The 27,215-nt window shown below is 53.3% G+C and overlaps 10 protein-coding genes across 10 annotated transcripts; 6 read left to right on the top strand and 4 right to left on the bottom strand.

The window, feature by feature from the left end:
* Positions 1–1,013: 1,013 nt before the first annotated feature.
* On the top strand, positions 1,014–5,215 carry MAM_08421 (phosphoribosylformylglycinamidine synthase; the record flags this gene model as incomplete). The annotated part of the gene is made up of 3 exons (XM_040827219.1): positions 1,014–2,486; positions 2,545–2,659; positions 2,730–5,215. 3 exons carry the CDS (start codon positions 1,014–1,016, stop codon positions 5,213–5,215), a joined length of 4,074 nt encoding a protein of 1,357 aa, XP_040674795.1.
* A 1,018-nt stretch (positions 5,216–6,233) lies between these two features.
* On the bottom strand, positions 6,234–7,930 carry MAM_08420 (aerobactin siderophore biosynthesis protein iucB; the record flags this gene model as incomplete). Its single annotated transcript, XM_040827218.1, has 2 exons — positions 6,234–6,351; positions 6,411–7,930. 2 exons carry the CDS (start codon positions 7,928–7,930, stop codon positions 6,234–6,236), a joined length of 1,638 nt encoding a protein of 545 aa, XP_040674794.1.
* A 905-nt stretch (positions 7,931–8,835) lies between these two features.
* MAM_08419 (Coiled-coil domain containing protein 109, C-terminal) lies at positions 8,836–10,306 on the bottom strand (the record flags this gene model as incomplete). Its single annotated transcript, XM_040827217.1, has 2 exons — positions 8,836–9,935; positions 10,003–10,306. 2 exons carry the CDS (start codon positions 10,304–10,306, stop codon positions 8,836–8,838), a joined length of 1,404 nt encoding a protein of 467 aa, XP_040674793.1.
* Positions 10,307–12,224: 1,918 nt separating this feature from the next.
* On the top strand, positions 12,225–13,355 carry MAM_08418 (uncharacterized protein; the record flags this gene model as incomplete). The annotated part of the gene is made up of 1 exon (XM_040827216.1): positions 12,225–13,355. The coding sequence occupies one exon, from the start codon at positions 12,225–12,227 to the stop codon at positions 13,353–13,355; it is 1,131 nt and encodes a 376-aa protein (XP_040674792.1).
* Positions 13,356–14,182: 827 nt separating this feature from the next.
* Positions 14,183–15,429, top strand: MAM_08417 (diphosphomevalonate decarboxylase; the record flags this gene model as incomplete). Its single annotated transcript, XM_040827215.1, has 2 exons — positions 14,183–14,244; positions 14,316–15,429. The coding sequence occupies 2 exons, from the start codon at positions 14,183–14,185 to the stop codon at positions 15,427–15,429; spliced, it is 1,176 nt and encodes a 391-aa protein (XP_040674791.1).
* Positions 15,430–15,909: 480 nt separating this feature from the next.
* Positions 15,910–17,411, top strand: MAM_08416 (DUF647 domain-containing protein; the record flags this gene model as incomplete). Its single annotated transcript, XM_040827214.1, has 2 exons — positions 15,910–16,074; positions 16,143–17,411. 2 exons carry the CDS (start codon positions 15,910–15,912, stop codon positions 17,409–17,411), a joined length of 1,434 nt encoding a protein of 477 aa, XP_040674790.1.
* Positions 17,412–17,682: 271 nt separating this feature from the next.
* MAM_08415 (cytochrome C1 heme lyase) lies at positions 17,683–18,569 on the bottom strand (the record flags this gene model as incomplete). The annotated part of the gene is made up of 2 exons (XM_040827213.1): positions 17,683–17,959; positions 18,040–18,569. 2 exons carry the CDS (start codon positions 18,567–18,569, stop codon positions 17,683–17,685), a joined length of 807 nt encoding a protein of 268 aa, XP_040674789.1.
* Positions 18,570–19,286: 717 nt separating this feature from the next.
* On the top strand, positions 19,287–20,673 carry MAM_08414 (protein btn1; the record flags this gene model as incomplete). Its single annotated transcript, XM_040827212.1, has 2 exons — positions 19,287–19,344; positions 19,427–20,673. 2 exons carry the CDS (start codon positions 19,287–19,289, stop codon positions 20,671–20,673), a joined length of 1,305 nt encoding a protein of 434 aa, XP_040674788.1.
* A 472-nt stretch (positions 20,674–21,145) lies between these two features.
* MAM_08413 (3'-tRNA processing endoribonuclease) lies at positions 21,146–22,129 on the top strand (the record flags this gene model as incomplete). The annotated part of the gene is made up of 1 exon (XM_040827211.1): positions 21,146–22,129. One exon carries the CDS (start codon positions 21,146–21,148, stop codon positions 22,127–22,129), a length of 984 nt encoding a protein of 327 aa, XP_040674787.1.
* A 962-nt stretch (positions 22,130–23,091) lies between these two features.
* On the bottom strand, positions 23,092–24,477 carry MAM_08412 (Galactosyl transferase; the record flags this gene model as incomplete). Its single annotated transcript, XM_040827210.1, has 3 exons — positions 23,092–23,798; positions 23,879–24,234; positions 24,356–24,477. 3 exons carry the CDS (start codon positions 24,475–24,477, stop codon positions 23,092–23,094), a joined length of 1,185 nt encoding a protein of 394 aa, XP_040674786.1.
* Between the last annotated feature and the right edge of the window lie 2,738 nt (positions 24,478–27,215).

Raw genomic sequence — 27,215 nt, 5'->3', positions numbered from 1 at the left:
ACTAATAAGCTATAAAGGCTAATCTACTCTATAGCAGGAAAGCAGCTATAAGAGTTATTTTTAGCCTCTAAGGTTATTTTAAGCTACTATCTATGCCTAATCTAGCAGCTCTACTATAGGATTTACCTATAAATAACTCTTCTTCCCCCCAACTAGATAGAGAGGAAATTAAGCCTCTACAACTACACTCTTTAATACATACTATTATATACAATTTTATACTATATCTAAAGTTACTTCTATTATACCTTAAGAATCTCTATTATCTTATGCTTAGTAATTAACTAGATTATATAAGCTCTATCTATTATCTCTATTATATTATAAAGAAGTCCCTTAATTAGCCGACAAGAAATACCTAAAAGCCTTTAAGCTAAAAGCTAGTATTATAATATTTAAAGGCTAATAGTATTTTTATTTTATTTATTAAGAAGCTTATTAACTTAAGATAAAATATCTCTATAAAATATACTATACTAAAGAGATTATTAAATAGTCTCTATAAGGCTTTTAAGCTGTCTATATAGTCTTAGTATATTAAAGTAGAAAATAATTTAGAATTAATTTAGAATTAATTTTAAAATAATTTAGAAATAATTTAGAAATAATTTAGAAATAATATAGAACTAGTTTTAATATAAATCTAGAATAATTATAGTATAAAGTTTAATTTATATATTAAAGTAGAAGGAATTTTTTCTATATAACTCTATACTTTTAAAAAATCTAAAAATTAGAAAATTAGAAAATTGTAGTAGCAGTATTTGCAGATGCAAGCTAATGTGCGACCGTACGTAACCCTGACCCGGGGTCAGTGCGGACAAACGCTGGTCCGAAAAATTTTACCACATTGCCCCCTCCATCTATCGATAAGCTGAGGCGGGGCTGCAGAAGTCGCGACTTGGGACTCCGGAATCGAAACTTGCGACCCGGGCTCAATGTTCACGACGCCTGTTCGCATTTAGGCGTTTTGCACACGTTTATGTGTCGCTCACGGCAGTACATTCGTCAAAATGCCGCATGAGATTCTCGTTGGTGGCTCGTGCTACACGGCTACCAGTGCACAGGAGCTGAGAGCTCGTGCCAACAAGACCAGCCGGCCCGAGATCAAACAGATCCGCGGTCAGTGGCTGTACTTTGTCGACCTGAAGTCGTCCAACAAGACTGTTCTGGACAGCGTCAAGGCGCTCCTTGAGGATGTCGACTCCGAACCTCTCCTTGCTTCTGAGAGCGCCAGCAACTCAACCACAGTCTACGTCACCCCCCGATACCTCTCGCCATGGAGCTCCCAAGCTACCAGCATTGCCCATGTCTGCGGCCTGAAGGATCAGGTAAACCGGATCGAAAGGGGTCGACTCGTTGTCATCGATTTCCAAGGGCCCCTTCATTCTGGACAAGACGCCACTTTTCGAGATGTCCTGTACGATCGTATGACCGAGACGTTTGCTTTCGAGAAGCCTGAACTTGACGTCATGTTTGCTGCTGGCATTCCTGCGCCACTGGTTGTCGTGGACATCTTTGCCGACCCCAAAGATCCTCTTACCGTCCTTCGAGAATACAACAAGGAAAAGGGACTAAGTCTTGATGAATCCGAGATGGAGTACCTCGTCGACGTATTCAAGAAGCTCGGCCGCTCGCCTCACGATGTTGAGCTTTTCATGTTTGCCCAAGTCAACTCGGAACATTGCCGGCACAAGGTATTCAACGCCAGCTGGACAATTGACGGTGTCAGGAAGGATAAGAGCTTGTTTGAAATGATTCGAAACACTCACAAGAGGACTCCTGATTACACCGTGTCAGCCTACAGCGACAATGCCGCTGTTCTTCAGGGGGAATCCGCACATTTTTGGGCGCCCGAATACTCGACCGGAACCTGGACATTAACCCCAGAAGTTGCCCATATTTTGGCCAAAGTTGAGACTCACAATCACCCGACTGCCATCTCGCCTTTCCCGGGTGCCGCCACTGGTTCTGGTGGTGAGATTCGCGACGAGGCTGCTGTCGGACGCGGTTCCGTGACAAAAGGCGGTCTTGCCGGGTACTGGGTCTCTGATCTGCTGATTCCTGATCATCAAGCTCCTTGGGAAGTTGATATTGGCCGTCCTACTCATTATGCCAGCAGCTTAGACATCATGCTTGAAGCCCCTATTGGCAGTGCTCGCTTCAATAACGAATTTGGCCGCCCATGTCTCACGGGCTGCTTCCGAACGCTTCTCACCCCCGAAACCCCCAGCGATGGTGCCCAAGCCGAGGTTTCTGCATGGCGCGGATACCACAAGCCTATTATGCTGGCCGGTGGTGTGGGCACAGTTCGCCCTTCCAACGCGCTGAAAGAGGAGCGCTTTGTCCGCGAGGGTGCCCATGTCATTGTTCTCGGTGGTCCCGCCATGTTGATTGGTCTCGGAGGCGGTGCTGCTTCTAGTAATGCGTCTGGCGAGGGCAATGCCGACTTGGACTTTGATAGCGTCCAGCGTGGAAACCCGGAGGTTGGTTCATTCTGAAGTTGTGCGCGAATGACTTTATTTTGCTAAGAATTTGCACCAGATGGAACGACGTGCCCAAATGGTCATCAATACCTGCACTGCTCTTGGCGACCAGAACCCGATTGCTATGATACACGATGTTGGAGCTGGTGGCCTCTCCAATGCCCTGCCCGAGCGTATGTTCGAGCTCCCTGCCGCTCAGCGCTTACATTCTTGGTTCAATTTGGCCACTGACATATTCCACAGTTGTCAAAGACGCAGGATTTGGAGGCAACTTCGAATTACGCCAAGTCGAGAGCGCTGATCGAAGCATGAGTCCTCTGCAGATCTGGTGTAACGAGGCTCAGGAACGATATGTTCTGCTAATCAACCCGGAAAACATGAATCGCTTCGCTAGCATATGCTGCAGAGAACGCTGCGGATTCTCCGATGTTGGAGCTGTTGCCACGAGTGGTGCGAATGGTGGCGCCAACTTGATTCTTACAGACCGCGAATCCAAGGAATACCCTCGCCCTATTGACCTGCCAATGGACGCCTTATTCCCGCCGAAGCGTCAGCAGGAACGGACTGTCGACTCGAAGAAGCCCGTTTTGACACCCTTCGATGCCTATGCCAGCCTTCAAAAGGCATTCGGGTCTGAAGTGGACGATGCTACCTTGTTCAAAAAGGCTGTAGAGCGCGTCTTCCTCATGCCTGCAGTGGGCTCAAAGTCGTTCCTCATCACAATTGGCGACAGAACCGTCGGTGGCCTCACAGCTCGTGATCAGTTCGTCGGGCCCTGGCAGACTCCAGTGGCCGATGTTGCCGTGATAGCTACCTCATTCAGTCTCGGCGGAAAGCAAAGAACCGGCGAGGCCATGGCCATGGGTGAGAAACCGACGCTGGCTCTTATTAACCCCGGCGCCTCCGCCAGGATGGCTGTCGCAGAGAGCTTGATGAACATTGGTGCTGCAGATGTGATGGGAGACCTGCGCAGAGTCAAGCTGTCAGCCAACTGGATGGCAGCTGTCAATCATGCCGGCGAGGGTGCGGCCCTTTACGAGGCCGTAGAGGCCATTGGCATGGAAATGTGCCCCCAACTCAGCGTCAGCATTCCTGTCGGAAAGGATTCTACCTCGATGAAGGCTGTATGGAAGAAACAAAACGAAGTGAAGAGCGTAACGGCCCCGGTCACCGTTGCCATTTCGGCATTTGCTGTTGTAAAGGATATCTTGAACACGTGGACGCCTCAGCTCCGAAGAGTTGAAGAGGTTGGAAAGTCTATTCTATTGTTTGTTGATCTTGCCGAGGGTCGAAGGGCCATGGGAGGCTCAGCGTTGGCCCAGTCGCTCGGTGCTATCGGAAACGAAGCCCCCGACATGAAGAACTTCAACCTCATTACCGACTATTTTGATGCCTTGTCGCAACTTCACGAGAGTGGTGTTGTCCTCGCATACCACGATCGCTCTGACGGAGGTTTGGTCACAACTATTGCCGAGATGATGTTTGCTGGTCGCTGCGGCGTTGACGTCATGATGGATGGCATCGCAAAGAGCGGCTCGGCAGGCGACATGCTTGAAGCGTTGTTCAACGAGGAGCTTGGTGCTGTCTTCCAGGTTAAGGAGTCGGATGAGATGAATTTCAAGCGATGCTTCGCCACTTGCGGACCTCCTCCCAGGCTGATTCGCAAGTTTGGAGTTGTCAAGGCCAGCCATAACCAGTCCTTGACCATCCGCCACGGGGCGACCACCTTTACCAATCTTGACCGCGCTGAAATGCAGCAGTGGTGGTCCAAGACATCTCACCAGATGCAACGCCTTCGAGATAACCCCGTCTGCGCCGACTCCGAATATGCCACCATTTCCGATGCATCTGACCCTGGCATCTCTTATCACCTGACTTACTCACCATCCGACAACATACTCCCGCTGACATCCTCCATCACTGGGTTTTTCAACAAGACGCCTCGGGTTGCGGTTCTCCGCGAGCAGGGCGTGAATGGATATGCCGAACTGGCTTTCGCTTTCAAAGCCGCTGGATTTGAACCTATTGATGTTCACATGACTGATGTCCTCGGAGGGCGGTCTCTTGCCGACTTTACTGGTCTTGCTGCCCCTGGCGGATTCTCATATGGCGACGTTCTCGGTGCTGGCCAAGGCTGGGCCAGGTCCGTTTTGATGCATGAAAGCACACGCCGCGAGTTTGAGCATTTCTTCAGGCGCCCCGACACGTTTGCTCTCGGTGTTTGTAACGGCTGTCAGTTCCTGACTCGTATCCACGAGCTCATTCCTGGCACAGAACACTGGCCAACCTTTGTTCACAACGAGAGTGCTCAGTTCGAAGGTCGATACAGCATGGTGACAATTCAGGAAGACGAGAACAGGCCGTCCGTCTTCTTTCACGGCATGAACGGCTCGTCACTCCCCGTGGTTGTGTCCCATGGCGAAGGAAGAGCCAAATTCTCTTCACCGAATTCCCTGCAGGAGCTCACCGACTCGGGCATGGTCCCCATGCGCTATGTTGACAACAGGCTAGAGGTCACTGAGAAATACCCGTACAATCCCAACGGAAGCCCCGGCGGTGTTGCTGGAGTCTCCAGCAGGGACGGCCGTTTTGTTGCCATGATGCCTCACCCTGAACGAACCATCATTGCTGGCGTAAACAGCTACATCCCCCCCAGGGCCACAGACCAGTGGGGTGACTTTGGTCCCTGGATTCGAATTTTCAAGAGCGTGCGTAGATGGGTTGGTTAAGCGATCCAGGGACAAGAGAAGCGGGAGAGGAGAGTGAACAAGTTGAGCACAGCACGACGAAAAGGCGAAAACGCCAGAGTCCATTTGTCGATGCCGTTAGCGGTTTCCTTTGTTCTGCCGCGCAGCTAGCAATGGCAATATATAGACCCGGGCTCGAGCCATTGAGGATACAATCATGACCACATGACAAGCAGTGACGCGGGCGACCGGCTGATGCCGCATTGCCACGGCGCCGAGCGAGGCGCTGCCACCAAACTGTTTATCCAACAGACGTTGTGAAGTTTCAAGGCGCCCAAGTCACTGACTCGTCGGTGGACTCACGGCCACGCCCAGCCTCCCCCGAACACTCACTGACGAAGCACTTTGACTATTAGCAATAACAAGTGTATGATGAGGAAGATGATGGACCAGAATAAGCTATGTACCGATAAGAAGAAATATAGTAGTAAGCTATACAACTTGTTCCAAAGCAGATTTGCTTCATTCAAGAGTCAATACTACTTACTATATCAACCTCGTAAAATCCTCGTAAACGCTCTCCTAATATGCTTCAAGAGTAATATAATGGTTCACAAAGCGACGTATTCCTGACTTACTCGTCAACCACTCCCGGGCGATTCCGGCTATCCAGGCACCGACTATCGACCCGCGCAGCGAAGAAGACTGCGTCCATGGATGGAGGCAAGTACTTCGAGGCGGAGCAGGGCGAGGAGCTGCTTGCCCGTGAGAGGCCCACGACCGAGGCGCCGCCTCTGAGGCAGATACTTTGCCCCGAGGGAACTTGGCCTCGCTCGAGGCTTCTCCTCCCACGTGCAGAATCACGACGAAAGAGGGACCCTGGAGTTGGTTGTGATGCATGTTTTATTTGCTACCGTGAATCTGGGTATCTCGGGCACTTTCCAAGCGCAAGGCCCCGGCTGTCCCTGCGACCAGCTTGCTTGCCGCTCTGGTTACGTCTGTACATGTCCATCATTTTGCTCACTATTCAACGGAGGAGTGAAAAAAAAAAAAAAAAAGCCTACGAGGCTGGGCCGTCCCAAAATTCCCGCCGGAGCTTGACGAACCACGCTTGTTTGTGAGGAAACGCGACTTGCTTCTCCTTGGAGAACCCGGCTGCGTCCAGGTGTCGTAGCATCCTGTGACGAGTTGGCACTCTGTGAATATACGACGGGACGGGTGAAGAGGGAAGACACACCTTTTGTTATCGATCCTTGGCTCCAGACACACATTCATGGTCCTCGGATCGCCCATGAAGCAGTAATGCACCAAACTCGTGAGCCAGTTCCGAACCCTGCCCCTCGACCACTCCTCTCCAATCATGATGTGTAGTCCGCGGTCCCAGTCTCCCGCCTCACCAGCTACATGGCGACCGAGAATGTCCTCCTTGACCCAGTACAGCTCGAAGTATCCAAAGGGAACGCCGTCCCAGAGACCAATCACCGGGAAGGAGTGCTTGGCGCACAGTGCCGTCTCCAGGAAATCAGAGGTGTAGTTTCCCCAGAAGTCCTTGACCCTCTGGACTGCAAACCAGGACTGGAGGAGATCCCTGTCACTCATAAAGGACAAGTGAGTCTGCTCCGGGGGATTGGGCCCCACGGGTCCGAGATAGGGGACCGGCGAAGTCGAAACAGATGCCACGCGGAACGACAAGTACTGCCCTGCGCTTTCAACGAAGCGAGTGTAGAACACCTCTCCCATCCTCGGGGGTTTGGGCCGCAACGGGTGGCGCATGCCGTTCGTGTAGACATACTGCAGCGGCGGCGGCGGGAAGTAAGTCGGCAGATGAGACGAGGAAAAGTACGGCCCGATGGGCAAGGCGGGCGTGGCGGCAAAACTCGTGGGCATGGGCGATCCCGGAACATCGGCGACAAACTGCCCCCCGCCGGACGTCAGAGACAGAGACTGCGCCTGGGAATACATCTGACGCAGGTCCGAACGCCCCGTGTCACCAGCGCTCATCAGGGGGGAGCCGGGGCGGCTCATGGCGGCAGGAGACCCGGGAAGCTCGGCGCCCCGCGCCGGCTGGGGCGTGAACAGGAACAGGTTGGGCGGCATCTGCCAAAACATGCGCTTCGAGACAAACATGTTGGTCCAGCCGTCGCCGCTGTCGTCCATGCAGGTCCCCACGGCCGTGTCCTCGGAGGCAATCAACCCCATCCTCTCCAGCTTGGGGATCAAGTTCCGCCCCCGGAAGACGCCGTCCCTCCTGATGCGTATCTTCCACTCGCCCACTGGTTTCGCGCCGGGCGGCGTGTCCTCGGACGCAGACGTGTGCAGCTCCTTGTCCGGAGGCGGCTGGTGAAAGTACCAATACAGTGTGATCCAGAGCATCATTGCGATTTCCCTCGTAGGACTGGCGGCTGGTTTGACGTCGGCACTGGAAGGCATAGAGATGGACGATATGAAGAGCGTGTCGTTTTGCAGCGTAGGCCTGGTGAAGGGCTTCGTCCGCCTTTTGGCTCTGGGCGGGACGTTCTCGTCCTTGTCGCGTTCCCAGGCGGATTGTTTCTGCTGCTCGTTGTTGGCAAGATTGTTGTCGTTTCTGAAGACGTCATGCTCAAGCTTGTCTTCCTCCGTGTGCAGCGCCGTCATCCAACCCACGGGATACAGATGCAGCAGGCTGCTGGGATCATGGATGCTGAATCCCATGCCGCCAAAGACGGGCGTGACGGCGAACTTCTTGCCGTCCGGCAGATACAAGATCTGTGGCGTCATTGCGCAGGGAAACTGCCCACATGGGCCTCGGAAATGCACTTGGGTGAGATAAGTTGAAGCCAACAAGACTTGAGGCCAAGATTCAATTGCGATTGATAGCCGGGAGTCGGGAGTCGGAACTCGGGACTGAGGCGATGAAGGTGATGCGGGGCGATGATGACCTGATGAAGTCAAACAGGCGAGGTGGGGTCAACTCAATCCGAGGCAGGTCCAACCTTGAACTTGTGAACTTGGTCGAGCCCGACCGTCAGTCGAGTGTGATTTCGGCCCCGACGGCGGATCACAAGACAGTCTACTACCTCTGCTCATCATCTGGACAGGAAGCAAAGACGCGAAGAAGAAAAAAAAAAGCCACGCTTATTATAGCACCGTTGTGTCCTGTGATGCTCCGGCCGGGACGGGTCCCACGCGTCGCCCGCCGAATCATATCATGGACGTTTCTAATAAACATCAAGACTCGAATCGCATCTGGCAGAGTCCAGGATACCATGACGTCCTCGGGCATCGATTCCCCGTCAGGAGCGGGGCTTGCGTGGGCTGATCATGAATGCGTGCCCCCGAGTACCGACTTCGCAAACGTGAGGGGAAAAGTATAAACTAAATGCGCACCGTAGACGCGGCGGTGTCGTGCGGCCTGTGTCCATTCACATCCATCACGCCCAGAAAGGAAGTTGTATGCCAACTCATGTGCCAATCGCGTCTGCTATCTTGGGCCGCGAAAACGTCCCATTTCAGTCACCCGTGTGGTGTCGGGTCCCCTGGCGAATGCATCACAACTGGCATTATGGCACCAGGTGCCATCAAGTCCATGGTAGGGATACCGATCTGTCGGTGGTTCATGCCCGCACTCGCTCCTTCATGCCGCGCGAGGACTGATGCGAAGAAGCCTTCGATCGCTCTGACCCCTAGCTTTCACGCCCGGGGCCATGCCCTTGGCCGCCGTGGTCGCCGCCGTGGTCCTCATGGTCGTCGTCATCATCCTCCTCTTCCTGCTCCCGCTTCCTTTCCTTGCTACTCTTCCCCTCTTCCACTGCCTCCTTGACTTCCTCGCCCCCCAAGTCCCTCATCTCATCCCACTCAACGCCATACTCGGTAGCGGCAAACTTGATCTCTCTTCGGAGGCCGTTGGCATCATGCACCAGCTGGTCCCATTTCGCTGGATCGAAACCTCGTTCTTGATATAGAGCGTTTTGCCGTCTCGAGACGGTAACATTCATAGCTGCCTTGTAGCTCAAGTCCCGACTGATGAATAAGAACCACAGATACCCGCCCATGATACTGGCCAGTCCAGCGAGGTAGGTAATGGGCTCGACCAGGTCCCAGCCCATGTCGGTGTGAAATGTCACATAGTAAACGACTCCCCACCAGGTCGCCAAAGCTGCAAAACCACCCTTGGCGAGTGCGTGAGCACCCTTGTGCGCCAACAGATCGCACTCTCGCTTCACGCTTGCCATCTGGTCAATGTCCCGAGACATTCGCCGCAGTCTCATTCGCATGTAGTGAGTTCTGTCCTTGAAGCTCGGCACGGCGACTCGTAGCTCTTGGGAGTGTCCCTCGATAGTGACGGAAAACTCTCGACCACGAGCGGCGTCCCTGATGAAATCGCCGATCTCGGTGCTTCCGCTCCAACGGACCCAGCGAGTGTCACCTTTGCTTGGCCCCTCACGCCCGAGACCAGAGTAGGATGCAACATTGGACCCGTTGCTGTTGGGATTTTGTCCCGCACCACTCTTGTTGCCGCTTGTGTAGTCTGCCTCGGCCCGGAAGAGAATTTCAGGCAGCTTCTCGCCATCCTTTACCAGGAGAGGTGGGATTTCGGCCTGGATGAGCCTCTCCAGGTAGGAGAGTGGCTGCTGCGGGTGGATGAGAAGTGCCAGAGGCTCGACCGACCCCCTCTTCCGCTCCTTTGTTTTGGATTCGTCAGAATTGATGTATTCTTGTTCGGGGTGAAAAGGAATGGGGAGGATGAGCTTGAGCAGCCGAGTCGGAGTAGTCAGCAGACGACCTGCGACAAGTCAGCGCTTCATATAAGGGACACGGTGGATGAACCTTTACTTCCACAGTCTACGGACCTTTGGTTTCATCTCCTCCGGTAGGGTCTGGCGAGGTTGATTCGGGCAGCGATGCACTGCTCTCACGATGCCACGGCCGGTCATCGACATTTCTCTGTGTTGTGCCGCGTGCTTGCGTCTTGTATCGGGGACTGCTTTGACTTGTGTGCCTTTTGCTGGAAATTGAGAACCGAGGACCAGTAGATATGTCCATAGGCCACAGTGAAGCCCTCGAACAGTATACCTGCGGGCCGTTGAAGGTGACAGTGGCCGGCCGAGCGCCATTCCAAACGGCCAAGAGTGTGCCGCGCGTGAAGTGGCCCATGGCCGTGCACCTGCGGGCTCCGAGTATGATGGGAAGCAGCTCTATAGACTCGACTTGGAGGAAGGGGGAAAAACGAAGCAAGCCGGCGCAATGGTCGTTTCTTACCACGGCTCTGCGTGTGAGGTGGAATTCAGGGTCTGGACTCTGGTGACTCGGGTCGAGTGCCTGAAAGTCGAAGTGACGTCAGCGCACCTGCATTCACTCATCCCCCGCAAACCCCAGACATTTTTCATCTCGCTTTTTTTAAAAAAGAATTTGCACCGCTGGTAACTATGGCTCTTGAATTCTGGCGGTGGGGACCGCACACAGAATGGGGTGTGGGGACGCCTCGATTAAATTGGGCTAGTGTTGCCACTTGCGCATTCAAAAAATGACAGCTGTGCAACCTCCTGCCCGCACTGAGGTAGGTGCCTCGGCAATTTATTCTTAGACGGGTCTAGGCCCAGGAACAGGGCACCTGCCTACTCTAAGGAGGTGGGGCAATTGAGCCAGTGCCGGGGCACTTGAGTGGTGGTTCCTTGGGTAAGTACCTAGGTAACCAGTAGGTACGTACTCCGTACTTTTGATGGCATCAATCTCCATTACAACTCTGCGTTCAAGATCCGAGATCCGAGACGTCGCTCCATTTCATCTACACTGTGCAGACGGAGCACTTCATTCAAGTAATTACTCGCAAGAAGTCTGTGCTGGTATACGGTCAGCAATTTACAATTTTTCAACGTCTCCGGGCTCCAGATTCCAGAGCGCTGCACTTGTTCCCGCCACAGCTCAGAAGACGTCCAACAGTCGACCTTGAGCCTCTGCACAGGTTCTTAGCAGCATCCTGAAACAACCTAGGATTGATAGATGAGAGAATTCTTCCTAGCTAGCTTTCGTGGCAGAAAATATATCTATTTCAAACGGGAACAAGTGCCTACTACACCTACATGCTATCTTCGCTGCGGCCACCTAGCCACCCACGCGAGCATGGCCAAACATGGAGCAGCAGTCAAAATCGATCTTACAAGACTCTTACGCAAGTGTGTCGATCTTTTTCGATTGCAGTTCTGCAACACATGAGCCCAATCATTGACAGGCCTGGGCCCGCGGTTCGAATCGTCTGCTCGCTTTGCTTGAAGAATGCGTATACCACGGCGTGGGTCACAAGACCTTTGAGCTTGGGTTTTAGAGTTGAACGACGCAGACGCCAAAAAGCTACCTATTAGTCTTTGATGGTTGTTTTCTTCCTACTCTATGGGGCATCATCAACCAAAAACCACGGCGGCATATTGCATCTGACCCCAGCAAGAGCCGACAGTGCCCACGAATTTTGTACAGGTTCCTTCATGCAGTTGAGGCCTCTTGTTCGTGCATTTTGGCTACCTTCTATCACGGTTGAATGGCGCTCAGATGCGAACCGAGGATGCGTGTGTTGTGTCATGGTGCACATTGAAGACAAGAAGATTCAACGGGAGAGCGCACAAAGTCTCACGTTGCGCTGCAATAGTCGACCATGCTTCTACCGGGCCTTGTATTCTTTTCCTGCTAGACCGTATCTGCGTCTTTCAAACCTGATGCGGTCCTGTCTTCTGGACGTCCCTTCACACCGTCTACACGGAGTTCCCCAAAGCATGGCGCTGGATTCAATATACTTACACTAGCTCATGATAGTGCCGCGTTTATCGAGATAGTCTGATGCGATATGTTTCGGCGGCTGGAAGACTAAGAGCATATTCAGCGTTCCATACAGGAAGCCACAGTGTATAAAAACACATTTGGTTTTTCTCCCAAGGCTCTCCCGCTCCATTCATCCTTGCCTCCAGACCTCAAGTTGCCTTTGCACCCAGTCAATTCCATATCCCACTGCTGTCACACTGTAGAAACACCACTCACCATTCATGGCTATCTTTGACTTCCCCTGAGCCCCAACAACTCAACCATGGCTTCTGCCAATAGTGCAATCTCCTCTGACCCAAAACCTCAAGGGTCTAGATTTGCCGCATCAGCCTCTAAGGCGAGGACAGAGGCGAGGACAGCCGATGGGCGATTGAGCTTGGCCGCAGAACTCAGCATTGACCCCGAAGATATGGTGAATTATCGTGGGCGAGTCCGTTCATCAAAGCCATTGAACGTGGAGGCCCTGTTCGGTGGTAAAATTGATGTCGACAAAATCGCTGTGCATGTTGGAAGGCCAAGAGGTGCCCCTGCATCTGAAGCAGTAACGAAAGTGGCATCAATTTCATCAGCTTCATCAAGCAATGATGATGATCCCCCGAGACGACCAGCTCCCGTGCCCTCACTGCCTTTGGGCAAGTTTCCTTCCAGGAGAAACACTGCATCTTCCCTTCACTCTGAGCCGCAAGTATTGATACGAGACGAACATGACACCTTCCGTTACTATGCGCCAATCCCGCCTCCTGTGGGGCACTGGTTGCCGGAGCTGGTCAAATACCAAAACGAGACACATTCCCACATGATGGCTCGAATAGCGGGCGTCGATGTGTTGTATTCGCAACTCCATCTCATGTCGAACACGGAGCGCTATGAGTGGGAGAGGAGATTCATGGGATACTTCCGCTGGACGCCATGGAGCCGTCGCAGCGGCTTGAGTCTTGTCCAGTGGGTCAAGGACCGCGGATACGACTCGACCTGGACGCCCGAGGCCAAGGCCATGTTTGCAAAGGTCTCGCAGAGCGGTTTCCCTCACCCCAGGTACTACCCGAAAGTGATTACAGTTTTCGACGAATTCACTCGCCGGATGCAAGATATGCTCATCGGCGTCGGCATCTACAACCTTGCCTTTGCCAAAATCCGCCCCGACTACTACATCGTCGTGCCCATTGGCCACAGTCGCCTGGTGTACTGGGACGGCGACTTTTCCCCGCTGGAGCGCTCATTCATTGCCGTCTGGTATCCCTACTCGTTCATCAGTTTGACGGCGCTGCCTGGAGACAGCGACCGCGATACTTTCGAGCGCGAGCTGTTCCGTCTCGGTACCGTTCTCAAACGCCTCTACGTCGACAGGGTGCCGTGTTGGCGCGAAGCCTTTAACCGCTTGCAAGCGATGTGACGAGAATCATGGGTTGGGTTGTGGGAAGACTCCCAGCGGGTGGTGCATGAATCTGTATTTTGACATGATTAGAGATCATTCTAATAAAGCGCTTTGGAATTTGGGACACGGTCTCTCTTCTGCCCGAGGTCCCTGGAGAATGTCTCAGAAGTGGCTCACGGATTCGTAAATTTAGGACTCGGTTTCGTGTAAATTGTCCCGCATACCCCTGCAGGCGATTTGGTTAGTCTCATTGTTGGGCAAGTTCAGATTTGAAATTTACATGGTTTGCAGCACCTTTTGCAGCGTCTCGTGAATCTCATGTGACGACGATGGGTTTATGCATGGGTCGACGTTGCGATGTGTTGAGTGCGCTGTGGTTCAAAAGACGGAAAATCTTTTGATGCGTCTCCGATTTTCAAATGCCAAGCCCCTGAAACGGCCCCTTCGCGTGGTAGTACGTATGAGCAGTCAGTCGGCCAGTGGGTTGAATTGTTTCCTGGTTCGGCGGCCATTGGCCCTGGGGCCGCGCCGGCGAGCCGCGTCTGCAAGCCCCGCCCGCAACTGATCACTGATAACTGATAACTGACAAAGACGGACCAAATGCCGCCTTGGGAGTCAACCTGCTCCGACGCTCGCTCCCGAGTCCTTAGTCCTGACGACGTGCTTGCTACCCTGTTCCCGGGGTCGAGAGCAACCCCCCTCCCCCCAGAAGCTAGTTAATTGTACTGTCCGTCTTGTTCTTGTTGTGGTGAAGCTTCACCCGCTCCCTAGAACTAGCTAGCAAATGGCAATTGACTGCTGACAGCTGACAGACGGTGTCTCCCTCCCTCCGAACTGCCTCGGCCATGGCGGACAACAAGGTCTATCGCGCGAGCACTACCGCTCCGGTGAATATTGCTGTTGTCAAGTATTTGTCTCCTGTGCCAAGTTCTGCCTTGCAATTGGGCTGTGAACCTCTACTGATACCACCTCGACTAGATACTGGGGAAAGCGAGATACGAAGCTCAACCTCCCTACCAACAGTTCCATCTCCGTCACTCTCTCCCAGGCCGATCTCCGGACCCTGACAACGGCCTCCTGCTCCAGCTCCTACCCCGGGGGTGATAGCCTGGTGCTCAATGGCGAGCCCTCAGACGTCTCTGGACCGCGTACTCAAGCCTGCTTTCGCGAATTGAGAGCCCGTCGTGCCGCCCTCGAAGCTTCCAACGCCGCGCTTCCCAAGTTGTCAACCTTGGCCCTGAAGATTGTCTCTGAGAATAACTTCCCGACGGCTGCTGGTCTGGCGTCCTCCGCCGCCGGCTTCGCAGCTTTGGTCCAGGCCATTGCCAACCTGTACGAACTGCCAGACTCGCCGTCAGAGCTGTCTCTGGTCGCTAGACAGGGTTCTGGGTCAGCATGCCGCAGTCTCTTCGGCGGCTATGTTGCGTGGAGGATGGGTGACAAGGAGGACGGGAGCGACTCCGTGGCCGATCTGATCGCACCGGCATCACACTGGCCCAACATGCGTGCACTCGTCCTCGTTGTCAGCGCTGCCAAGAAGGGAGTTTCATCCACCTCTGGCATGCAACAAACCGTTGCCACATCCGGCCTGTTCCAGCAGCGAATCGCCCAAGTTGTGCCCGGCAATATGCGCATCATGGAGGAAGCCATCATGGCCAAGGACTTTGCCAAGTTTGCCGAGGTTACCATGCGCGACTCGAATTCGTTCCATGCCTGCTGTGCCGATACATATCCCCCCATCTTTTACATGAACGACGTCTCCCGAGCGGCCATCCGGGCCGTGGAGTCGATTAATTCCAAGGCTGGGAGGACGATTGCCGCCTACACCTTTGATGCCGGTCCAAACTGTGTCGTCTACTATCTCGAGGAAGATGGCTCCGCTGTGCTCGGGACGTTTGCAGGCGTCCTGAATGGTGTCTCTGGCTGGAAAGCAGATGGCGCGAGCGTCAGGGCTGGCGCAGAGCTGGAAGATGGCATTGCTAGCACGCTGAAGGACGGAGTGAGCAGGGTCATCATGACTGGCGTGGGTGAGGGTCCGTTGAAGACGGAGGAGTATTTGGTGGGTGAGGACGGTCAGACTGTGAAAAGGTAGATGGATGACATGTGAGATTCGGGACTGGACATGGATGGCATTGCGCCTCTAGAAACAAGCCGGTACAAATCGACCAAGTGCTTAAGTAACTCAGAGACATGCAAGCTCATTCCTGCCTCTGTTGGATCATTGGACGCCCCACGCGCCTCGCAGAAGCTTTGAAACATGAATGCTGAAACGAATTGTCGCCGGCATTATCCGTTGTGAACCACCAGCTGGCGCAGCTAGCGTCGGTGCGTCTGCCAGCTGTGAGCGACTGACTTATTTATTCTACGTTCTCGAGCATGATTTCACAACATCCATCATGTCGCAGACACACCAAACCAAGCCTTGACTTTTTCTTCATCACCGTCAAATGACGAGCTGTGGGACCGCGGCGCGAAATCTTGATTCCCTCATCAAGCGGCTACCACGACCCCAGCAAAAGTCGTCGGTCAAGCACCGCCAGGGCAACTTCACGCCACCCTCGGCCGTCTCACCATGGAGACGGGGCAAGGCGGCCGCCGCAGTGTCACGAATGGCCAGACACCCTCCCGTGTTGCAGATTTCATCGGGCAAGGGGACGACGTCGAGGTCTGCGAGCTCGACAAGTCAGGCAACACGCAGCGTCGATGGCTTCATCGCTCGGACAATACAGTCACGATCGTCAGTCCCATCCACTCACTCAATCACCACCTGCTCACGGAGCAACTACTGACAGCCCACGCGGGTAGCTGGAACGCAAAAGCAAACCAGACAGCATCCTCGACAGCTCCGTGCGAGAGTGGAAGAGATTTCTCTGCGACGCCTTTCTGCCCATTGGATTCCCTCACTCCGTGTCCAGCGACTACCTCGCCTACCAGACCTACGATTCCCTGCAGGCCTTCTTCTCGACGATCACGTCCCTGCTAGCCAATCGGGCCCTGCTCCAGGGCCTGGGGGTGGGAGACGCCGACTCGTCCGCCACGTTTGCCATGCTCATCACCATCCTCAAGGACGCCACGTCCCGCGTTGCCACGATCCTCTTCGCGCACCGCTTCGGCCTGCGCATCGAGCCCGACGCCAAGCGCTTCCGCTTCCTGGCGGACATCTTCAACGACACGGCCTTTTTCCTCGAGCTCTACAGCCCCTACCTCGGCGACTGCGGCAAGATACTGGCCCTCTCTGCCGGGGAGGCGCTCCGGGCCCTGTGCGGGGTGGCGGCCGGCGCGAGCAAGGCCGCGCTGAGCGTGCACTTTGCCAGACACGACAACCTGGCCGAGTTGAACGCCAAGGAGGCCAGCCAGGAGACGGCAGTGGGCCTGGTCGGACTGCTCGTTGGTACGCTCGTGGTCAAGGTTGTGCAGGATCACCAGAGCGTCGTCTACCTGATGGTTGCTCTCGTCCTTGCCCACCTCTGGATGAACTATCTCGGCGTGAGGAGCGTTTGTATGACGACGCTCAACCGCCAGCGAGCTACGATCCTGTTCCGCGAGTACATGAGCACGGGGCGCGTGCTTTCCCCGGAGGCTGTGGCGGCGCGCGAGAGCATTGTCCTGTGGCGCCCTGTGGTGGGCAGCCGGCGCGCCGAAGGGGTCTGCAAGGTCGAGTTTGCCGAGAGCTACCATGCGGCTGCTGCTGCGGGCAGGGCAGGCGGCCGGGTGAGGGTGGTAGATGGGGAAATGTACACCCTGTTCATAACGGAGCCTCGCGAAGGCCGCGTCAGGGTCATCAGAGTGCTGCTCTGGTTCGGGTGCGAGCCTCGGCACGCCGTGTTGGCGTGGTTCAGAGCCATGGAGACGGCTTGGTGGATGGACCCGGAGGGCGAGGGCGAGGGCGAGGGCGATGGCGACCACCGCGTCGAGGCCTCGGCGCTGCGCGAGCAGAGGCACGCGGGTGACGAGGAGCTGTGGAAGTCACTGGGCCGATTGGGCTGGGATCTGGAGGCGCAGGCATTTGAGACGAGCGCGCCGATTCGACTGCGTGTACGGCGTGTCCAGACGGCTGCCCGCAAAGACCGGTAGCTGCGCACAGCTGTGCTTTGCTCAAACCACGTGCACCAACTTGCAGTTTGCTCGCCGAGACGCGCAAGAGAGACGTCGCTATGAGGACAAACAACGGAGAGGGAGTATTTCTCCCGAAGATTGGGGCGTGGTATGTTGTACACGAGCACAAAGCTCGTACATGGTGTTGCCCAACGCCAAATGGTATCATGCAGGTCCTTGTGAATTTTACGTACAAGAAAAAAAAAATTAAAAAACCAAGTAATAAAAGTCGGCCGTTCCTCGCACGGCGTCATGCCAAACCCGTCCACCGCATGGCCCGCATCTTGACCCCCTCCCAGGTATTCAGCTTGGGCCGCACGTCGAGATAGAAGCTCGGCCCGGCCTTGTCGCCGCCCGGCCGCCCGGCATAAAAGTCAATCACGTACTCGACGCTGGTGCCGCACCGGTCAATGACCCAGTCGTGACGGTCAAAGGGGGCGGTATAGCCGAGGATGGTGTTGAGACGGGCCGTCGGGGTCAAGCGGTCGCTTTTGTTGGCGAAGGACGCGAGCTTGGGCCCGCCGCAACTAACATGATGCCGCCGTTAGTCAGTGACTGATGGGCTGCTGCGACGAGCGCCGCGGCTTGGAGAGTCTGGAAAACCTACCCTGACCTCGACAGGTACGGGGCCTCCCACTCCTTGATCTGCTGCCAGGCGCGTTCGTTGACGGCATTGTGAATGGGCACCACGGTCTTCATGTCTGCCGCTCTCGCATCGTAGCCCTTGCGCCTCATGGCGTCGAAGAACATCTTCTCGGAGGGATAGACCCAGTTTCCCGAGGCGTCGACGCCGGACTCGGTCTCTGCGTTGGCCGCGTTGGCGGACGCGCCGTGCTCCACGGGACATGCTTCCGGCCCGGGGGCCGATCGGGGAATGGTCGAGACGGCGCGGTCAGTGTGAAGCTCGCGGCGAGGTTTGGCGTCGGGGGCGGCCGGCGCGGTTGAAGGCGACGGCCAGCGGATGTAGGAAGCTATTGTTTGCATCCATGATTTCGATTGCGTCTGCGGCGTGCGGTCCGCGGGACAATGGGCGGAGGCTTGCGATTTGGCGGCTTCGGCTGCGCGGGCTTGAGAGAGCCATGCGTCGCGGGTTTTGTGGTCGACAGGACATGCGTCTTCTCTGTTTGTGGAAGACATTGTGGGATGGATACCTGATCAAGGGAGGCTGCGTCTGGAGAGACGTCAATGGTGCGCCTATTGAGGCTCATGGGCTGGCTTCTGCGGTGAAGCCATCGCGAGCCCCTTGGAGGGGAGTCGGGGCCGCAGACTTGTGGACTCGGCTTATTGGAGAGCAGCCGCCGTTTTACCGGCGCATGCGCGGGGCCACCCTCCCGAGACAGGGACCAATCAAATAGGCAACTAACTACTCCGTACTCGGTGCTCCGTAACGTACTTGGTAGCAGAGCACCTTTTGGCTCGAGTCAAAAAACTCACCCCATCATATGCCACATCGATCATCGTTGCCGACTAAAAGAAGGCGCTCTACTGTCGAGCAATTACGCCCAGTCATGAGATGATTGCAGAACGTTCCCTTCTGCTGCTGCAATTGCCGGCATAACAACCGGCAGCAGCTCTGCCCGTACGCCCAACGCTAACCCCAACCCTAACTAGTGTTTATGTTAGACAAGAAAAATGGGGCCACGAGTTCCGATATCGAGTCATTCCATCCTCACGTCGCGTCGTCCCTTGCCAGTCAATCACAACTCGTTGCTCGCCATCTTGGGACAACAACCCAGGGAGGGCCATGCCTGAATGCCCGCCAGAATGACGGGCCGTAACACGCCATTGTATTCGTCGGTTCTGCTACCTCTTCCAGGGAATCCAGGCTCGTCATGGGCATCGTATCGGTCCAGAATGGCGAGTCTGCTCCGACACCACGACACCAAGGTCCTGGTGGCGTTTTGGCTACTCGGTGCGCTGCGACTGATCTCTCGACACGCATTTCTTCCTAGGCTTGGTCATGGCTGCGGCTAACATTGTTTCCCATGCAACAGGCCTGATAAATAACGTCCTGTACGTCATCATTCTTTCGGCCGCCCAAGATCTCGTCGGCTCCTCGATTCCAAAAGGCGTCGTTCTCCTCGCAGATGTCATGCCGTCCTTTTTCACCAAGCTCACGGCGCCGTACTTTATTCACCATGTACCGTACCGAGTGAGAGTCCTTGTGTTCATCGCCTTGTCAGCCGTCGGTATGCTCATGGTTGCGTTGACGCCGCCGTCGGGTTCCGTGTCAATCAAGATGCTTGGGGTGGTGATGGCGAGCCTAAGCAGTGGAGGAGGCGAGCTCAGCTTCTTGGGGCTATCGCACTACTACGGACAAATAAGCCTGGTAGGATGGGGGTCGGGAACTGGTGCAGCGGGCTTGGTAGGAGCCGGCCTGTACGTTGCCTTGACTGAATGGTGGGGATTCAGCGTAAGAGACAGCTTGCTGTTCTCGGCATGTTTGCCTGCCGTCATGTTTGTCAGCTTCTTCTTCGTTTTACCGCTGCATCCATTGCGAAGCTCCTTGCAGCAGAGACAGAAGGACTATGAGACGCCGCCGGAACAGCATCTTGCGGAAGAGGATGAAGAGGATATGCCTCAGGGAGCAGCTTCTTCTGCGTTGCTGGCCCCGGGTGCGTCCGACGTTGATGCAGCGTGCTCGTCGACGCACCTGCAGGGGCGGCCAAGCTCGTTCAAAAACAATTTGAGCCGCGCCAGGTCCCTATTCATGCCATACATGGCACCTCTCTTACTGGTTTATATTGCGGAATACATTATCAACCAAGGGGTCTCGCCGACCCTGCTGTTCCCCGTCGAATCATCTCCTTTGGAAGAATTTCGCGGCTTCTACCCCGTGTACGGATTTTTGTATCAACTCGGCGTCTTTGTATCCCGATCATCCACTCCGTTTATCCGCATCCACAGGCTCTATGTCCCTTCCGTCCTGCAAGTCGGCAACATGGTGCTTCTGACTCTGCAGAGCTTGTTCTTCTTCATCCCTTCGGTGTACATTGTCTTTGTCATTATATTCTGGGAAGGCCTGTTGGGAGGCGCAGTATACGTGAATTGTTTCGCCGAGATTATGGAGAAGGTCCCGGAAGAAGAGCGGGAGTTTAGTCTAAGCGCCACCACTGTAAGTGACAGTGGAGGCATATGTGTTGCGGCATTTGCAAGTATTCTGCTGGAGCCGAGGCTTTGTGCATATCAGGTGGCGCATGGGAGGGATTGGTGTCGGCGGATTGAAGCCCAACAAGGCTGATTGGGTAGAGAAATCCCGATGGTATGTCATTTGGCAAATGTCCTTTTTTATATTTTTTTTTAGAATTATTTCAAATGATACATGCCCAGTACATGTGGTGACCAGTACTTGATCCATGTTATTGTCATGTATGGATCGTGCCACGCCGGCTCCATCCTCGACAATGTCTTTCAGCAACGATTTACCATGCACTACAGCACGACATCTTCTCACTGTTCATGAGGCATTTGTCGAGTCCCATCATGATTCAAAGAACTCTCTCAGAGGCTTGTTCATTTCGACATGTAAACCTACTTCTTTGCCAGCAGTGCTGTCATATCGTCCAAGGCAAACGCTGATTCGTTCTTATTATTGTGGGGTACGAAGCTGAGATCCCGTCTTGTCTTCACCTCACGAGTCACGAACCGCAGCCCCAACCTCGCCTTGTCATGATTTGATTCTTTGGCGACACCTTTGAGCATGATGCAAAATCATGGGCAAAATAGCCTTTGCCACGCCCCTTCCGCAGTCTACACGCTCCGAAGTGCTGGAATGGAAATTTCCAAAGCCACACGACCACCTCGTTCTGACGGGCCGATCCCGCGCTGCGTGGCACACATCCTTCATCATCCCCCAGCTCAACCTCCTCCTCGACGCAGGTCTCTGCGTAAACAAGCAGAGACCAAAGCACATCTTCCTCACCCACGGGCATGCAGACCACACGCTCCTGGCGTTTGCCTTTGTGACAAAGGAAGACCCGCCAGACATATACTGCCCCGCCGAGATGAAGCACATCTTTGACAGCCACATCCTCAGCACAACAATGATGAACCTGGGGGGCCTCGTCGGCACGAGCGACGCAGAGCAGCAAGGATTTGCAGTGGACGAAGCGAACGGAGGAGCACACGCCGACGGGCGAACGCCTCAGGAGCGAGCGCTCCTAAACACCCACGTCACCCGCGGCGTCAAGCACGGAGACACGGTGCCCCTCAGACGGCACAAGGGCATAACAGCATCGGTGTTCAACTGCGACCACACCGTCCCCTGCGTAGGGTACGTCTTCTCGTCCTCCACGGCCCGCTTGAAACGGGAGTACAGACTGCTCCCCGGCCCTCAGCTCAAGCATCTGCGACAGTCTGGCGTGGAAATCACAGAGCCTCACTCGGCGACCATGTTTGCGTTTCTGGGCGACACCACAATCGCCACGCTGGCCGCCGCGCCGGCCTGGCTGAGAGACGGCATCCCGGTTGTCATTACCGAGTGCAGCTTCTTGTACGAGGACCATGCGGCGCAGGCGGACAAGACCAAGCACACAAAGTGGAGCGATTTGGCGCCCGTCATACGCAGGTGGCCTCGGACCACCTTTGTCTTGACGCATTTCAGCATGAGGTACTCGGACAGACAGGTCTGTCGGTTCTTCATGGACCTGGAGGACGCGCCGCCGAACATGGTCATTTGGGCAGACCCAGAGGAGTAGCGCTGCGCGTGTTTCGACGGACCGGAACCCCGGGGGAGGTCTCAAGGTGACGGCGAACGTGGTGCTTCGTTGAGACGATCCGGGCGGAATGTCGGAATCGACAGCCGCGAGTCGGCCGCCTGTCTTGTCGCGTGCGTCGCAGCCGCGTGGGTGCACCGACCGACTCTCGGCGAGAGTTGCCGCAGTCAACGTCAGCACGAACGCTGACTTTTTGTCCTCGACGGCAATGACTCCGGGCCGGATCTCGACACAGCTGGGCTCTCGTTTCAAAGGGTCCGAAAGGGCCAGCTTCGACTTGTACATGTCTCTGCATCAGCACCTCGCATCTCACAGGCACGGACTGGCTTGACCGTATACATTGATGTCCAGGCTACGCATTATGCATGGCGAACAGACCAAGCGTCCCGGGTTGGCGATGAGATTCTTCTCCGCATGCAGCGCAGGCAGATGATAGACCTGCGCCGTGGTTTGGGAATAAGAATACATGTACACGGATAGATGGCAAGGCCTGAGAACAAGACACCTGCCCAGGCACCTACGCAGGCGCCCACTTGGCACCTCAACATCCACACAGGATTCACCGCCGTCAATGAGCTTTTCATTTTTGAAATTAGCTACTGCCGCCAGACCACGAGCACACGGCTCGTGGGTGTATGGAACATGTACATGTTTCATGTACACGAGGGTATCATGCACGTCATGTGCCCGGAACCAAGTGGTGTTGGTTTTCAACGCACCTCCCTCGTGCGAACCAACCCCCTTTTCCCTACCCCCAATCCATGCTTTGTAGACCTTTTTACATGGCCATGAAAAAGAATAGGCCAAACTGCGCCCGAAGACGTAGACAACCCTAGGTATGAAGATACACGGGAGAAAAACTAGGGAGGATGACCAAAGAGCTCAACTCGTGTCGTACAGCGTTCAATCACCATTTTTTTTCTTCAAAGACGAGCGTGTCACTGTCAGACAGATTTACCCTCGAGTGCTTTGGACGGGCCAAGGCGGAGCAAGTCTTCCTGTCCAATGTAGAAAGAAGGCTTCTCCTCCAGATACTGCTCGTGGAAGAGCCTTAGGTAAGGACCAGGCATTTGCATGCCAATGTCGATCTTGATTTGATCATCTTTTCCGGTCCACAGATGGCGGATAAAAACACCGCTACACCCAGAGCCAGTCTGGGGAAAGCCATTGGCCTCGTTGCAGGGCAGCTCCCGAATATGTTCCGTGTAGTTGTAGCGGACGAATGTACCGAAACCGCCCTGGTCCGTCGGGCGGCCAGGATGATTCAGGCGGAACTCCTGGCATCCGGGATACGGGCCGTCATCGTCGGGGCACCTATTCCACGCGTCCATGATCTTGTACGTCGTGGGATTGTTCTGCGAAACGATGAAGCCGGTGTTGAGGTACAGCTTGCCGAAGCGGTCCTTGTTCCAGTCGGTATCAGGATCGACGGCAAGGGCCATGGAGTTGGTGTCGGGATAAAGCTTCCAGTAATTCATGAGCCACTCGAACGGGAGGTCCAAGTAGTGAAAGATTGCGTCGGAGTCGAGGTAGATGCACGCGTCGTGCTCCTTGAGGATTTTCGAAATGACGGCCGGCTTCTTCCAGGACGCCCGGCGATCGCCAGGGTCGACCGTGTTGATGTAGTAGTACTTGTATCCGTGAATGCGAGCTGTCGCACGTCAGTAGGGGCGAGGAACCTTGGCCCCTTGGCCGGCGGGAGGGAGCGGGAGGGAGCAGGCACAAACGCACCGTAGACGTAATGATTCAGGATGCCGAGCGACAGACCGTGCACGCCCCTGGGACTGTCCCAGTCCATGACCTCGGGGCCAAACACTTGTCCAGACTCGTTGAATGGGCGGTTGTCGAGGTCAATGATGCAGAGGTTCCTGCCCATGGGCTGCTGCCAGTGCGGCGCCTCGGGCAGTTTCCACTCAAAGGCATGGTACGGCCTGAAGGACGGCTGATTGGGCTTGATGGCGGGTCTGTACATGTTTTTGAGGAAGAAATTCCGGAGCGCATCAGCGCCGAAAGCCGCCGCATCTGGTGTCTTGGGGTATGCCGGAGTCGTCTCCACGGCCGCAGTCCTCGTGTCGCCGGTGGTTGCTCTGACCGGTTGAGAGTAATGGGTGATGGGCCTGTCGAGGCGGCGACGCCGCACGGGTCAGCACGGCTTCACGACGGCGAGTCCATTGGTGCCGAGATCAGGAGGCCAAGGGGGCGTGTTACCTGACATGAAGATTCCAGCCGTCGAGGTGGTTAGAGACTAGGCCGACAAAGGCGGCGACGAAGAAGACGGACCCGACAAGGATGGCCGTCCCTTTGGTCGAGCGCACAGAGTTGTTTAGCATGCCGGGCAAGACGATTCCGTACCATTCGAACGATGGTGCGCGGTCAAACGAGGCTCGTCGAGGCACATGGGCTCGATGCGGCTCGTGAGGTTTGCTCCGTGGGGAAGTGCGGGAGCGGATCGATCTGTGACAGCGGCGGCGCGTAGAGTGAGCGAGCGCCAGGCGAGTCGCGACCAGTGTGGCGGGCAAGGTCAACAATCTGGCAAGCGGACAGGTTGAGATGTCGAATATAGAGGAACGCGTGGCCCGGCTGTGGTTTGCGACGAGGTCGACTGGAACCAGGTGGCGAAGAGGGGATACACAAATGCGCCGGTTTCTGCCTTCCGCATGCCCCAAACGAGCAGACCAGGGAAACGACAATAATTTTTAAAAAAAAACGAACACGGACAAGACAAGAATAGGAAACGGGGGCGGGCAAGGCGGCACAAAAGCCAAAATGCAAAGGGGAAGATTGAGTTTGGGCGACCTGGGGGGGGGCAACCCCGGGGCAACGTCAGGAGAGGGAAGCTCCGGAGAAGGCCAGGCTCAGGGGAGGGCGGCGGGGAGGCTTGATTGAGGCTTGAGGCGGGAGGCACGAGGCGTGAGGCTCGACTACGGACTACGGACCGACGGTCGATGCCGTCGGTGTCGGTCCAGAGACGAGCGCTAGCGCTGCTTGATCTTCAATGGCCCCATCATCATCATCAATCCCATCTTTCGACGACCCGACAGGTGGGGCTGAATGACGCGGCGTCGAAGCACGAGGAACACGAGGCGAGCGAGGGCGCGACAAAGCGCCGGGGGAATTCCTTTGCATTTTCCTCCCAGCAGTCACGATGCCGAATAACTAACTGCCTGCTGGGTGCTCCGACGTGTTGGAGCAGACCAGGGAACGACGCGTAAGCTTCTTGCTTGCGATGCGGGGATAAGCGCGAAGCCGACAGAGTGCGGGCTCCGGAGCGTGGAGTGCGAAACATGGAGCCGTGCGGCCTGCTCCTGCCTCGCTTGTTCCCCGCCAGCCGCCAGCCGCCAGCCCCAGCCGCAGGGGCCCCGTCCAAATTGTCACACGAATAGCAGTAGCACCAAGCTAGATATCACTCATCACTCAGATAATAGTTAAAAGCCTTAAATTAATCTACAAAAGAGAGAATTATATGCGCTCTTTAAATAAGTGCGCCTAGCTCTATGCTTTAAGTGTGTATTAACTTAATTCTATGTATATATATATCTATTAGCTCTAGGTAGATATACTAAAGTGCGTAGGCATACTATTGCTATATAATATACTCTCTAATTAAAGCTATATTTAAAGCTATTATAAGCCTTAGACTCTATAAGTATATACTTAATAAAGTGTTTAATTAAAGCTTTTATATACTTACTAATACCTTTAATTTACTTTAATTCTATTATTTTATATAGTATAGCTATACTATTATTTAGGTAAATTAAAAGTAAGCGCTATATACTTATTAGCTAGCTGCTCTTTATATTTATATATACTTTCTAAGAGTATTATAAGCTCTCTTTTTTCTTCCTTTTATAACTACCTTTATATAATTATAAGCTTATATTTTAATTATTACTATTATTATTATTATTATTATTATGCCTCTTAAATTAAGTAGAATTATTTATACTAAGTGCTAGTAGTAAATACTAGCAAATTTAAATATATTTATATCTACTATATTTAAGGAGCAGCTTAGTAGTACTACTTTTACTCTTAATAGCAAGAAGGTACTAGTAATACCTTCTCTCTTTAAGTATTATTATCTCTTAAGGCTTGCTAAGCCTATAAAAGTGTAAAGAGTAAGTTATACTTAGAAGTATTACTTTATAAGTTCTATATACTAACTATTAGACTAGATCTCTAGAGCTAGATATACTATATAATATACTCTATAAGGGCTGTATTTATATAGCTATTATAAGTAAAGGCAATAAAGGTTGCTGCTTTAAGGTAACTTCTACTTGCTTTAAATAATACTACTTATATAAAGTAGGTAATTATACTTACTAGCCTTAGTAAGCTTAAATTTTGCTTCTCTAATTAGCTAATTACTAATTATATATATAGTTATACTATATTAGTCTTTATTACTAAGTAGATACTATTAGCACTAGGTATAAATAGTAAGGTAAGCTTTTAATACTTTATTACCTTTAATTCTACGCTTAATTTTAATACTTTAAGCTATAAATATATAATAAGTACTATTAAGTACTTTAATTATAGCTTAACCTTCTTATAAAGTCTAACTCTATATATAAAGAGTTTATACTTAATATTAAAGCTAATAATACTACTAGAGGCTTATTAGCAGCTAAAGGAAAGAAAGCTTATATAAAAGCTTTACTTAACTAAGTTATAGACTTAGTTATTAAGAAGTAAGCTTTACTTTTATTATTTTATTATATATATATTTTAATATAAGTAGTAGCTTGCTTTTTGCCTATAAGTATTTTTAGCATTTAGTATTTTAGTATTACTTTATATAATTTTATTTACCTTCTAAGCGCACTTTACTTAGAAGAAGTAAGCGCTTATATATTTAAAAAGCAATTAATTTAATACTCTCTCTTTAGCTATACTTTTATTTATATAATTATAATATTATAAAAGTTAGCTTTAGCTGCTTAAATTAACTAAATTAAGTAGGCCTTTAAAGTATTTAAAATACTGCTTATTTAACGCCTTATAATTTATTAGTATGCATCTTAGCTATAGGTAAATATATAACTTTAAAGCTTTCTTT

The sequence above is a fragment of the Metarhizium album genome (assembly GCF_000804445.1).
Source record: "Metarhizium album ARSEF 1941 chromosome Unknown scaffold_57, whole genome shotgun sequence".
NCBI lineage: Eukaryota > Fungi > Ascomycota > Sordariomycetes > Hypocreales > Clavicipitaceae > Metarhizium > Metarhizium album.
This window is presented reverse-complemented; position numbering and strand designations above follow the sequence as displayed.